We start from the raw sequence: 14,418 nt of genomic DNA on the forward strand, positions 1-14,418 counted from the left end.
CGCATAGCACGCTCCTAGCCAACCATCACCTCGAATGATATCGTTATTTGCCCTGATTTGTTGAAAACGGGAGGCGTACGCCGTTTTTGTGACAATTATAAACAGCATAAGTGTCACAAAAAAGGCGTACGCCTCCTGTTTTCAACAAATCCGGGCAGATAACAATATCATTCGAGATGATGGTTGGCTAGGACTTATTGATGCGGGCTTCAGATTTTTATAACTCTTGTCTTTTGTGTTGTGCGGTTTTAATGTTATAGTCCAGTGCACCATCCAAACGGAATACTTTTCCGTTGATAGACACATTCAAATAAATAAATAAATACACATTTTCAAAGTTAATTGTCTAATTCAGTTCCTGCTTTTACTGAAGCTATCGACCGACTCGCTCTGCTGACTTGATCAATAGATGTACCGAGCTTTCAACCCAACAGCTTGTAAACGTTCAGTAGATTTCCTAGCTGGGCTAGTTGGTGCATCGTTGAATTGCATGGAAACCCAGCGGAAACACGTGAGCACAAGAGGAAGGAGTTGACCTGATCTGCCCCTTTCTCCTATTTATTTATTTATGGTAGTACCTCAAGGACCCATAGGGCATTACCCTACTGGGTCCTACACTCTAAAAACGGAGCTTCACTGCATAGCAGCATAGCACGCTCCTAGCTAACCATCATCCCGAATGACAACGTTCTCTTTCTTGATTGGATGAAAACGGGGGGAGGGGGGGCGTACGCCCTTTTTGTGACAGTTTTGAACGGCATAATGCCACTAGGTTGTGGTGCTGCGAATGAAAGAGCTCGCCGTTGTCGGCCTCACATAGGTGGGCAACGTCACGACTAACGCTCTGGGGGAATGTGCGTCCTGGGCCGACTTCTATGGGAACTGTGCCGACATATGTCTGACAGCGTCTGAGGAAAGCCCAGGAAAAACCCCAGATAGCACAGCCGGCACTGGGATTCGAATCCGGGTACCTCCCAGTCTCGACGTGACATGGCCAGCACGCTGACAGAAATGGCGTACGCCCCCGTTTTCAGCAAATCAGGGGAAAGAACGATGTCAGTCGTGATGATGATTGGCTAGGAGCGTGCTATGTGGTGAAGTGCAATTTTAAGTGCACTTGAGTGCGGCCAACAACGGCAAGCTACCTCGACCCCCCCCCCCACCCCACGCATGTTTAAGAGTGTACACCACCTCTTGTGCTAAGTAGCTAAAGCCAGCTGAAGCTACTAGCTATTCGCTGCGAGATCGACCTATAGTTGATGGTTCTTTTCTGTAATTCTTGTGTATATTGACCGGAAGATCACTTGTGACGCGATGGTACGATACTGTTCGATTCCCCAATGCTCCACCTACGTACTGCACTGAACGCGCGATAAACGTGTAAAACCAGACGACGCGAGGAAGCTATCCACACTACGGCAGTTCATCGTTTATATGCAGCGCACCGACACCGTTCGATCTCGGAGCGAATACACTGCGGTGCATAGGCATCCCTGAAAATGGCGATATGGCGTCCCAGTCCAATTTTCGCGTTGTCACAACTCTTGTATTGGTCTCAGCACCGTTGAAAACAAAAGAGAAGATACTTCTCTTTTTTACAAGCTAGTGTCTTTTTTTTTTTTCGCACAGTTTCGTATTTGGACCTGGTGCAGAAATATAGGTACCCTTAGATTTTATCTAAGTGTATTTTGTAACATATAAGCAAAACATATTACATCACTTAATAATTTGTTGGGCCCCCATCGGCAGCAATAACATCGAGGAGACGCCGTTGAACACAATTAGGTTGTGTGGGGCGTCGGCATCGATGAACTTCCGCGCATCCCTTATTGCTTCTTTGAGCTCTTGGTAGGTATCATACTGGCGTCCGTTCGCGTAAATTCTGAGCACAACGATTCCTCAAACGTTTTTCAATGGGTTTATGTCAGGGCAAAATGCACTGGTCAAGGCAGGATCGTGACTGCGTTAGGCCCTAGCAATGCTCGGGTGGACGGGCTGACGTATATTGCAGCATTGTCTTGCTGGATGACCAGGCCCTGACGATGTCGATGACGAAGGAAATGAAGAAGGTGGCCTTGGAGTACCGTAAATTGCAGAGGCTGAACGAACAAGTAGAGCAAACACAAGGTTTAAGCCTCACCAACGCACATGCAATCATCTGAAAGACTGCAGTTGAAAGACAGGTCAGCGAATGCAGGAGGCGAGATTCGAACCCACACCTTGTGTTATTGGTAGCACACCTATCACCGGCTATCAGACCAGTAGTGCACCGGATATCACAGATGTGCGGGTTCGAGTTTCGCCACCGGTACTCGCTGACTCTTCGCCAACTGGCGTGACCTACACTCTGAAAACAGAACTTCACCACATGACACGGTGAATGCCAACCATTGCACAGAATGAATCCTTTATTACTCTCGATTTGTGGAAAGCGCGGGCGAACGCCTTTTTTGGAACTCCGTTTTCCAAAAAGGGGTACGCCTCCCGTTTTTAACCTGTCAGGGGGCAGAACGATGTCATTCGGGATAGTGGTTGCAAAGAGGGTGCTATGTGGTGAAGTTCTATTTTTAGAGTGTAGGAGGGACTGTCTGATAGGCTACAGAGTTCATTATGCAGCTGACGAAGGCGACCTTAAGAGCGCAGGTGCGACATATAGAAGGCGCCCCAATCTATATCACTAATCGGCCACCACGTTTCGTTTAGAATTGTGAAGCGGGTCTTTGCGCAAATCCCTCCAATGGTGCCGGGAGCCGTCATGCCATCCGGGTTAAACTTATTCCTGGACCTTCTGGACAAACTGGTTCCTGGACCTTCCGGAACTGAACCACCCATTTTTGCAAGCATTCTTGAAAAAAATTGTCGATGCAGTTGACTGAACGATGCAGCTGCGCAGCGATGCGGCGAAGACTCAGCCCGGCTGCATGAAGGGCACGCGCTTGGCTTTGCTCGTTCTCGGTCAGACGGCGTCCACGGCGTACGAACACCGACGACCGACGTGTAAGACCACCAGCTAAATTCAGCAGGCAAGTCCGTGAGAATTACGGACGTGGGTCATTTTGGGCAGTGGTGAGTGGGGCATTTTCTGCATTGTGATAAAACAAATGAGGATACACTCAGCGAACGCGACCACCTTCGCGTGTATCATTGAGATAACGGCATCGCATCCGTGCGATATCGGCCAGCATACACCTCTACATAATCGCCAAAAACTGAAACAAACGTCGCGATGACAACCACAGCTGAGGGTAATGCCGAGTCAACAGCTCGCGGCAAGGCGGACACCGGCGCAGCATAAGTGAGTCAGTCGAAACACTCTTTCCCTTTATTTCTCCTAAGCGCCGTTAGGGTGGCTCTCTTCCCGCTCCGAAGGTCGGAGCGCGTTCAAGTTAACTCTGCTTTAAGCTGTACTTAGAAGTACAGCTAGTAGTGGACAGTAGTACAGCTAGAAGTAGTGGACGCGCGTGGCGCGTCCACTAAATTGGAAGGTGGCCCTCGACTCGAGGCTACCCCTGGTGACACCTCACAGCCTCACTATGCTAGGATCCATCAGAAGTACACTTTTAAAAATGAGTTACACCACATAGTACGCTCCTATCCAACCATGATCCCGAATGATGAAAAAGGGAGGCGGAGCCTATTTTGTACCAATATGCACGTGCATAATGGTACAAAATAGGCTCCGCCTCCCGTTTTCAGCAAATCAGGGGTGAGAACGTTGTCATTCGAGACCATGGTTGGCTGGGAGCGTGCTATGTGGTGAAACTCATTTTTAAGAGTGTAGAACGTTGGCACCCTACACTCTTAAAAATGAACTTCACCACATAGCACGCTCCAAGCCAACCATCATCCCGAGTGACATCGTTCTCTGACATGATTTGTTGAAAACGGGAGGCGTACGCCTTTTTGTGACAATTAACATTTCTGCATAAGTGTCACAAAAAGGCGGACGCCTCTCGTTTTCAACAAATCAAGGAAGGGAATGATGTCACTCGGGATGATGGTTGGCTAGGAGCGTGCTATGTGGTGAAGTTCATTTTTAAGACTGTAGTCTCGTAAAGGGCTCATATTAAAGTTGACTTTGGTATTGCTACAACGTTACCATTACTCTACAGGGTGAATTTAGCAACGGTTACACATTTCGATCGACACGTAAAAATACAGCATAACGTCTGTGGCGCTTAAAACATTGCAGATTGATAGTCATTTGCCTGACGTTTTATCGACTTTTTTTTTTTTTTTCAAATGTTCTCACTTTCTAGAAAAAAAGTTAAAAGCAAGGCAAATTCTCACCCCATGCATTCATTTCCTATGTCCTACACCGCCCACACGTTCACATCACGTTCGCATCACCACTTATTGGTGGCGCTGCTTGCAGACGAAGCAAAACCAAATGTTGTGGTACAACCAACAGCCAGATGGACTAGATGCAAGGTTTCGAGGCAGCGCCACCTATTCGTGGGAATATGAACGTCTTAAAAGGGTTTAGGTACTGGAACTAACTAACTAACTAACTAACTAACGTGAAGCAGACAGAGGAAACATGGCGGTTTGCGGGTGGTATATGCCATAGGAAATATATAGGCTGGGAATTTGGTTTGCTTGCGACTTTTTTTCTCTACAAAGTGACAGCATTTGAAAAAAAAAAAAAATACATATATACAGGGTGTTTCAGTTAAATCCCCGGGCTAAATAATTCGCGAACCGGTGCACCAATCGAATAACTTTCTTTTTACAAGTATCTGTCCAATACCGCCTACAAGATGCGCACCGCGTGAATGAGCGGGAGGCGCTCATTATTTAAATAAAAATGCAAATGAGTTTCGTAAAAAAGCGTAACTTCTAAAGCAGGGCGCTGTCGGTATTAAAATGGGTACTACCCCTTTTGGGACCTTCAGTGGACACCTTTCAGAGAAAAATCTGCCTTAATCAGAAAAAAGACGCTCTTTCACTCCCTTATCCATCAATGAATTACGTCCTTACACCAATGAATTACACCAATGAATTACGTCCTTTTGCGCTTCGCCGCGACCAGCCGCGACAAAAATACGTAAACCGAAACCAATTAATTACTGCAACAAATGACCCGCTTCGGTGGCAGATTTTTCTCTAAAAGGTGTCCACTGAAGGTCCCAAAAGGGGTAGTACCCATTTTAATGCCGACGGCGCCCTGCTTTAGAAGTTAGCTTTTTTCACGAAACTCATTTGAATTTTTATTTAAATAATGAGCGCCTCCCGCTCATTCACGCGGTGCGCATCTTGTAGGCGGTATTGGACAGATACTTGTAAAAAAGAAAGTTATTCGATTGGTGAACCGGTTCGCGAATTATTTAGCCCGGGGATTTAACTGAAACACCCTGTATATAATATACAGTCATGTCTCGATTATCCGGACACCTCGGGAGTCGTCCCTTTTCGTCCGGATAAAAGAATTTCCGGATAACCGGACCAAGCATACTTCCGGGGAAACCCGAAAAATTTGGGACAGCTCTTTATAGCTCCAGAAAAGAAAACAAGGAAAAGATCGCTGCTTGAAATATTGGTGCGTAGTGAACTTCTTGAAATTAGCAGGCACGCGTGTGACAGTATTTTCGTCCAGCCACGGCACCAGCTGCGTCACCCCGCTGTTCAATAAAGGGCAATGTCTGAGAAAGTTGGTCCTATGCATATGTTTTTGTCTTCTTGCAAATGCCCTTGGCAGAGACAAGAAGACAGGCGATGCTTTCAGATGGCCTGGACTTTGACGTTCACATTGACGTGTGGATTTCTTGCGCTCCATGGGTGCAGTGCACCTCGTTCGCTTAATGTTCTCTATCTCCGTGTGCCCGCACACACCAAAAAGGAGTGACCTCAGAAGAAAAGAAGGTCAAACACTACAGAATGACCCCGTGAGATGTGACCCTTTTCCGGAATAATTCGAACACAGCACATACCAGGGACAGAGGACGTTGACACTTCTCCGTATAAGCGAATCAGAATAACATGGGTCCTGGAAGATTGCTCCCCGTACTTGCTGTCTGGATATGGATAATGAATTCCGGATAACCGAGACAAAATCCAATGGTAGCAGGTTCGTTCCCGGTAATGTAGTCCGGATAACGAGGTTTCCGGATATCTGAACTCCGGATAAGCGAGACATGACTGTATATATATAAAGTAAAAATAGCCGAAGCTCTGTAGTTGCACGTTGAGCACATGTTTACAATTTGATCGTGCACTCCCAGTCAAGGACACCTGTTTCGCTCTACTTGGAGCTCGTCAGCCTGGCGCAGGGAAGTGACACGAGCTTGGGTCGGCGCTTACAGTGCGTCTCGGCGAGACATTGACGTCTTGCATTGAAAGAAACATTGACGTCTCGCCGAGACGCATTGCAAGCGCCAACCCAAGATCGTGGCACTTCCCTGCGCCAGGCTGACGAGCTCCAAGTAGAGCGAAACAGCTGTCCTTGGCTGGGAGTGCACGATCAAATTGTAAACATGTGCTCAACGTGCAGCTACAGAGCTTCGGCTATTTTTACTTTGTGTATGTACTTGCTGGGTTGTACTGCGGCCTCCACAGGTGGCGCCGTCACCGTGGAACATTGACGTCTCGCCGAGACGTATTGTAAGCGCCGACCCAAGATCGTGTCACTTCCCTGCGCCAGGCTGACGAGCTCCAAGTAGAGCGAAACAGCTGTCCTTGGCTGGGAGTGTACGATCAAATTGTAAATATATATATATCGATGAAATTTCAGGCAAATGACTACCAGTCTGCAAAGTTTGAAGCGCCAGAAACGTCATCTTCTATTTTCACGACGCGATCAAAACATTTGCTCAATTCACCCTGTGGTTCTGTGGCCAGCGCTCCTAAGTGAAATATGAAAGAAGCGTTGGCCCCTCACGGTCGGTTGTAGTGCAGGAAACTGTAGAACCAGACGTGTGAGCCCTCCCCTTCCCCCACCCCCTTTCACCCCTTCCCCGAGCAATCGAGGCAGGCATACCGCTCGAATCCCCCCCCCCCCTTTGGCCCCGTTGGCCCCGTGTAGTGCCCCAGTTCAGCGGCTGCTCAGCATTGGTGGGGATGCTTTCGAAAAAAGCGGCCCGGCAGATTTGCAGAGACAAACTTGCCCAAGTAGTTCACATTGTACTAGTAAAGAATTTAGCATAAAAGTTTTTGAGTCCTTGTTTTTGCCATTTTGGAAAGTAACTTTAAAGTAACTAAGTTACTTGTAACTGTAACTTAACTATAGTTGCTATTTGTGCAGAGTAACTGTACCTGTAACTTAGTTACTTTGTTCGTGTAGTAACTGGAACTGGAACTCAGCTACCTTTTCAAGTAAGTTTTCTCATGGCTGATTTTGAGAGGTGTCCCTACGCTATAAACGCAGTACATCTTAAGAAAACCCTTTTAAGATGTACAATTTTGCCAAAATGTACCTTTTGTTTTATGTGGTGCAGCAAATCTTTAGGTACAGTCCTTCCAAGGATCACTACTGCTTACAATGATGCTTCGCGACCGCTAGGCCGTATTCCAACAGTTTTCCAACGGAGAGTTTGGCATAGTCTGGAAAACATACTGATATCATACGCCGCGGCTTCGCAAACTGTAGAGCCGCTTTCACTCGAGAAGCCAGTTTAGAAGTTAGGATGCCTAGGTTTGCTTATCTCAGGTACAGGAATACGCTGCCATAAATCGCTCACCCCGTTGAGTAAGATGCTGCTGTATTGACATATGTATTTAATAATTAAATCACTGTTTAACTGAAATGATACCATCTCTACAAAAATATTCATGTGGTGCAACACGTTGCGCTCGTAACGGTATACAAAATATAGAAGTCAGCTACCGTGGGAGGTATAGCATCCGTGATCTATACCTTACACATGATATAAACGCAGTATAGACGGTGTGATGAGCAGACTTATGCCCGTTACTCGAAAAAAGTAATTGATTACCGTTACTTCTACGGATAAACTAATTGATTACCGTTACTTCTACGGATAAACTAATTGATTACCGTTACCAATTACTCGACTCCAAATGTAACTGAGTAATGAGTAGAAATGTAACGCGTTACTCCGGTCGTTACTTTGCATTCACGCAAAATATACCCGTCTCTGTGTGCCTCAAAAAAGAGAGAGAGAGAAAACAAACGTTCAACAGCTTCACAGCTGAAGTTACACGAAAAACAAAAACGTGTAGGATCTGTACAGCTTGAGACAAAGGTTTACGGAACATGGCACTTGCATATTTCTTCAACGGAGTGGCCCCCCTGTTGCTATCAGGAAGAGATCGAATGAGGAACGGGCCATTTTGTTCACATCTCAGTATCTGTGTCCGCTGCACTTTCCTGTGAGAGTGTCGCTCCAATAGAGAAACGCGACACCCCGGAGTTCCGTAAACTTTTGTCCCAAGCTGTACGTATACTGTATTTATCGCCCGGGAAGACATTGACCCCGTTGTGGAAGAGCATTGCGTGGAACTTCCCCATGACTCCCTCAACCTCCAAAGCTTCAGGTACCACCACACTGGTGTAAGAAGAGATTAAGGAGAGTGACCCATAAATTTCAGAATATCATTACAATGACCTTCTACTGACTTGCTATAGTAGAACGGCCCAACAAAGGCTGACGGTACGAGGGGCTTCAATTCGGGCAGAGCATCTGAAAGATAAGTTAATCTCTGCCGGAAAAGTAATCAATTACTGAGTAATGGATTACTCGGAAAACTAATTGATTACTCGAAAAATTACTTTGACAGTAAAGTAACTGATTACTCGAAAAATTACTCAAAAAAGTAATTGATTACAAGTAACGCAATTACTAGTAACGCGTTACGCACAAGTCTGGACTGATGAGGTATAAATATGTTACTTCAGCCCGGATTTCTACCTCTTACCCTTGTGGGAAGTTGGAGGTATGAGTCGACACTTTGTACCTTTTCTGTACCCTCCAAAGGAAGGAGCAGGGAGCATAAAAAAAGGTACGAATACGATACCGTTACCACGTACTCGAGTCGTCGAAGGATACACAAACATAGGGATCATAAAAACTGGAGAAGTTCCCACAAGGAAGGTGTCAAACTGCATCCTGCAACTGGCTTGCTGGTTATATTTGTTTTCGTGCATCCGCTTTTTCTAGCATTCCGCGGAACACACCACTAAAGGACACATATTCAAGAACATAATACTATTGCAGTAAACAACTGTCTACTTCATTTATTGAATACAACCAGGAAATATCCATTTAGAATATAACGACAAAGTTAACGACTGTTACAACCGAAAATGTAGAGTAGCATGAAGTGAATGTTTCCAAACGTTTTATTATTTTTTAATCAAACGAAAATTAGATCAAAAGCGAAAAGAACCGTATTGTCCTTGAATCGGAGCTAAATCAACAGCTGGTCCTGCTCCGTGCGTTCGTGCATTATCTAAATGTACCAACCTTTTTGGACGATATCTGAACAATAAAGGGCTGATAGCAGAAGGGCGCAACGAAGGCCAAACAAAATTGCGCCTATAAGGATACGGTTTAATGCGATATACACACACGCACTGTGCCTAATAAATTTACATTATAAATATACCTTATAAATTTCCTTGTATCTTATACACACGTGGCGGTCGACTTTGTTGAGACCTGTACCTTATTATAATGCAGTCGGAAAATTTACTGTGGCGCCTTATATTAATGGGGTATAGCTTGATATAAGGTACGCTATCAAATACAGACTTTAGAGTGTATATCTGTGCGCCTCACTGTATTATCAGCGGCGGTGAACCGCCCACCTCTTCATCATCCAATGTATATGTGTGTGCGCGCCACTGTATTCATTTAGTAAGAGCTTGCGACGAACTAGAGAATATGACATTTACTTCCAGGCGAATCCTACGCGTAGCTTAAAAGAAGAAACACCTTGAAATGAAAAGTATCTTTCGTAATATTTTGCAGCCATTTGCATTTGTAAAAGTGCTGGAGTTTGCGATGCGCCTCTTTAAAATTGCATGTGCGCTAGCCTTGTAAAGAAAAAGTCACCTGCTTTACTTTGCCTGGAGCATACCGGTAATAAGGCTTAACGTGTACATGCTGCAGAACGGGGGAGCTTCTTTCCAAACTCTCGTGGGCGCACTATGGACAAAAGAGAAAACCAGCGAACTCGTACCGTGTGTTAATTCCCGCCAATCCAGCTCTGAAGAGATAGTGGGAGCTCTCGGCCGGCTAGAAGTGGCTGCCTAATGCATTGTTGCATTCATAATGTATCCGGGACTATACAACTACAGATAAGAAAGGTTCGTAAGTCACACTGGGAAATATTTATTAGCATGCTGCTTGTTGTACAATGCAGATGACATTTGGCTTACTCTTTAGAACCAAGTGGCTTGTGAGTGCTCGAAAACGTAATCTCGAAGTCGACTTCGTTGGTATTCCTACTTTCCAATTGGCACGAAAAACACAGCTACCAACGCGTCACGAATAGCTCCTGATACTTTGAAACAGTTCCTTAGCGTCCGCAGTTTTTCCTGCCGGTGTCTACACTGTTAAAACAGAACTTCACCACATAGCATGCTCATAGCCAACCATCATTCCGAATGATATCATTCTGTGCATCGATTTGTTGAAAATGGGAGGAGGCGCCTATCTGGGACAGATTATCCTGTCCCAGATAGGCGCCTCCCCCCTGTTTTGAACAAATCATGACACAGAATGATATCATTCGGAATGATGGTTGGCTAGGAGCGTGCTGTGTTTAAGTTATGTTTTAACAGTGTAGCAGCACACACTATCACATAGGACGGTGAAGGCCAACCATTGCACATAATAATACCCTTATCACTCCCGATTTGTGGAAAGCGCTGGGCGTACGCCTTTTTTTGGAACTGAATAAGTGTTACAAAAAGGCGTACGCCTCTTATTTTTAACCAATCGGGGTAGAACGATGTCATACGGGATGGTGATTGGCTAAGAGCGCGCTATGTGATGAAATTCTGTTTTTAAAGTGCAGTCTATATAGAAACAGAAATTGACCACATAACAAGCTGAAGGCCTACACTCTTAAAAATGAACTTCACCACATAGCACGCTCCTAGCCAACCATCATCCCGAGTGACATCGTTCCCTTCCTTGATTTGTTGAAAACGGGAGGCGTCCGCCTTTTTGTGACACTTATGCAGAAATGTTAATTGTCACAAAAAGGCGTACGCCTCACGTTTTCAACAAATCATGTCAGAGAACGATGTCACTCGGGACGATGGTTGGCTTGGAGCGTGGCATGCCCACTTGAGTGCGGCCAACAACGGCAAGCTACCTCGACCCCCCCCCCCTCATTTTTAAGAGTGTACACTCTTAAAAATGAACTTCACCACATAGCACGCTCCTAGCCAACCATCATCCCGAGTGACATCGTTCCCTTCCTTGATTTGTTGAAAACGGGAGGCGTCCGCCTTTTTGTGACACTTATGCAGAAATGTTAATTGTCACAAAAAGGCGTACGCCTCACGTTTTCAACAAATCATGTCAGAGAACGATGTCACTCGGGACGATGGTTGGCTTGGAGCGTGGCATGCCCACTTGAGTGCGGCCAACAACGGCAAGCTACCTCGACACCCCCCCCCCCCCCTCATTTTTAAGAGTGTACACTCTTAAAAATGAACTTCACCACATAGCACGCTCCTAGCCAACCATCATCCCGAGTGACATCGTTCCCTTCCTAGATTTGTTGAAAACGGGAGGCGTCCGCCTTTTTGTGACACTTATGCAGAAATGTTAATTGTCACAAAAAGGCGTACGCCTCACGTTTTCAACAAATCATGTCAGAGAACGATGTCACTCGGGACGATGGTTGGCTTGGAGCGTGGCATGCCCACTTGAGTGCGGCCAACAACGGCAAGCTACCTCGACCCCCCCCCCCCCCCCCCCTCATTTTTAAGAGTGTACACTCTTAAAAATGAACTTGAAATAGAAATCGTCCCGAGTGACATCGTTCTCTCACATGATTTGTGGAAAACGGGAGGCGTACGCCTTTTTGTGACAATTAACATTTCTGCATAAGTGTCACAAAAAGGCGTACGCCTCCCGTTTTCAACAAATCAAGGAAGGGAACGATATCACCCGGGATGATGGTTGGCTAGGAGCGTGCTATGTGGTGAAGTTCTGTTTTAAGAGTGTAGCATTGCACAGAATTATGCCGTTTATCACTACTGATTTGTGGAAAGCGCGGGGTGTACCGTTTTTGTTTTTTTTTGCAATTAACATAACAACATAAGTGTCACAAAAAGGTTTTCAACACATCAGGGGAGAACGATGTCATTCGAGATGACGGTTGGCTATAGGAGCGTGCTATGCGGTGGCTGTTTTAAGAAGCGCATTCATGTGCAGGCTTAAACGTCTTTGAAGTGTTTGGACGCTCATTATCTGGTGCGTTCTGAACCCAAAATGAGTCTGTTTTCTCGTCGAACCTGAACCGACGAAAAACAATCCCTGTTTCATAGATGGGTAGAAATCCAGCGAACCGGCAGTGATGTAGGAAGGGAGCTGCCTCAGGACAGAAGCCGCCGATATTTCGAACAGAGACGTACTGTTCTTCTTCTGGGCACCGTCCTCATCATTGGCATGGTATTTAAAGGGTTAGGTGTGACGTGTTTAAAGGTTCATGCGAATTGTGGGTCGACAGCCCTGAGGGAAGAAAGGGTCCGTACGGGCTTCTACGGCCATTCACTCCGGCCGTAGGCCCGTACGGACCCTTTCTTTCCTCCGGGCTGTTGACCCACAATTCGCATGAACCTTTAAACACGTCACACCTAACCCTTTAAATACCATGCCACTGATGAGGACGGTGCCCAGAAGAAGAACAGTCTCTGTTCGAAATATCGGCGGCTTCTGTCCTGAGGCAACTCCAATCCCTGTTTCATGTTCGAGGTCGCTGGAAGTGAGTAACTGGCATATAACAGTGCAGATGGCTTCCTAAAAAAACTTGGGAGCAGCAAAAAAACAAAAACAAAAAAAACGCAATCTACGATGGAAGAAAATAACTATTCGAGCTCATGTAAGCGCCAAAGGAGACTAGCGTCGGTACGACTTCCTTGGGCCTGAAAATCTGTTATCACTGTTCCATAATAAAATCTGTACAAAGATAGCCCTGCTTTCTGATATTTCCTAAGTGAGGGTGCGTTAAGAACCCATAGAAGGGCTGTACGTCCTGCCTCGCAGCTGGCTAAGCCACCCAAATGGAGTGTTGTTTGTCAAACACGCACACGCTTTGAGTGGTCCATGATGGCAATTATGAGCCCTCTACAAATACTTAGGCCCGTTTCTACTTATCTTTGTGACGTACCCCTTCGTTATCCAAGGCGTGTTATTTGTCTTGCTGGTCGGACGCAGCAAGCTTCCACTTCTATCGCACAACGGGCGCTGTTAGTAAAGCCAACGACAAACGACATCCTCTGAGGAATGTTTAGTTTACTAACGTAATACACCGTACGCCAAGAACGCGGAACCACGTCGATTCACGGCTCACAGGATTGATGGGGTGCTGTCGCAAGAATTATGGTTTCTGTGAGGTTGCCAGCCATAAAACGACCCATTCTATAACCTAATGTTCGCACTTTGGCTCACGCAGGTCCATTGGAACCTCCTGTGATCAGGAATGAGGCTGGAGAACCCCTTAAAGACGTCGCTGGGCCTTACAACGAGGGTGACACAGCGACGCTGCATTGCGAGGTCAAAGCATGTGAGTCACTAAACTTGTGTTTCACTTAAATGTGATGTGGTGCCTAATCGTTTTTCGTCAATATATGCAAAACTGAAAACTTTATGCATCGTATGACGCATGAAATCGAACGCAGAAAATGAACAATCATCATAATGTTAGCCCAAGGGCAAACTTTCTTAAAGGGACACTAAAGCGAAAAAAAAATGAAAAAATCTCGCAGCATGAAATATGGCGTTACCTTTACGTCAATACAAAATCGACGGGATACATCGGTTGCGTCGTTCGTGATTTATGAGCGAAAGAAACCGCAATGTACGCTTTCCTTCATCCTCTCCTTCTCAAGAAGGCCGACAATGCAGAGCGGGCTGTATTGGTCTCCTCAAACGATTTGTCCAATCATCGCGGGAGATCGTCTGAGGAGACCAATCCGCGAGGCCTCTCCGCATTGTCGCGCTTGTAGAGGAGGAAAAAGCTATCGCTTATAAATGACAAACGACGCAACTGGTGACTCCTGTTCCTTTTGTGTTGGCGTCAAAGTAACGGCATCTCTTTAGTCTACAAGAATAATTTTTTTTGCACTTTGTTCCTCCTTAAGTGTGTTGCAATACTTCGTACCGAGTTATCCCAGATAAACGTAAAAGACGGTTCTTTGCATCGACGTGAACCTGCATTCCAAGTTTCACAGCGAAGGGGGGGGGGGGGGATAATAGACGCGAACAAAATGGGCACCGC

At 45.9% G+C, this 14,418-nt stretch overlaps 1 protein-coding gene across 1 annotated transcript in view; it reads left to right on the forward strand.

Moving 5' to 3' along the window:
• Window positions 1-14,418, forward strand: part of LOC135378033 (hemicentin-2-like) — a 470,485-nt gene that overhangs the window by 192,869 nt on the left and 263,198 nt on the right. The window contains exon 4 of the mRNA XM_064610861.1: window positions 13,594-13,704. Coding sequence (XP_064466931.1) covers window positions 13,594-13,704 — 111 coding nt within the window. The remainder of the gene's footprint in view (window positions 1-13,593; window positions 13,705-14,418) is intronic.

The sequence above is a fragment of the Ornithodoros turicata genome, chromosome 1 (genome assembly GCF_037126465.1).
Source record: "Ornithodoros turicata isolate Travis chromosome 1, ASM3712646v1, whole genome shotgun sequence".
NCBI classification, from domain to species: domain Eukaryota; kingdom Metazoa; phylum Arthropoda; class Arachnida; order Ixodida; family Argasidae; genus Ornithodoros; species Ornithodoros turicata.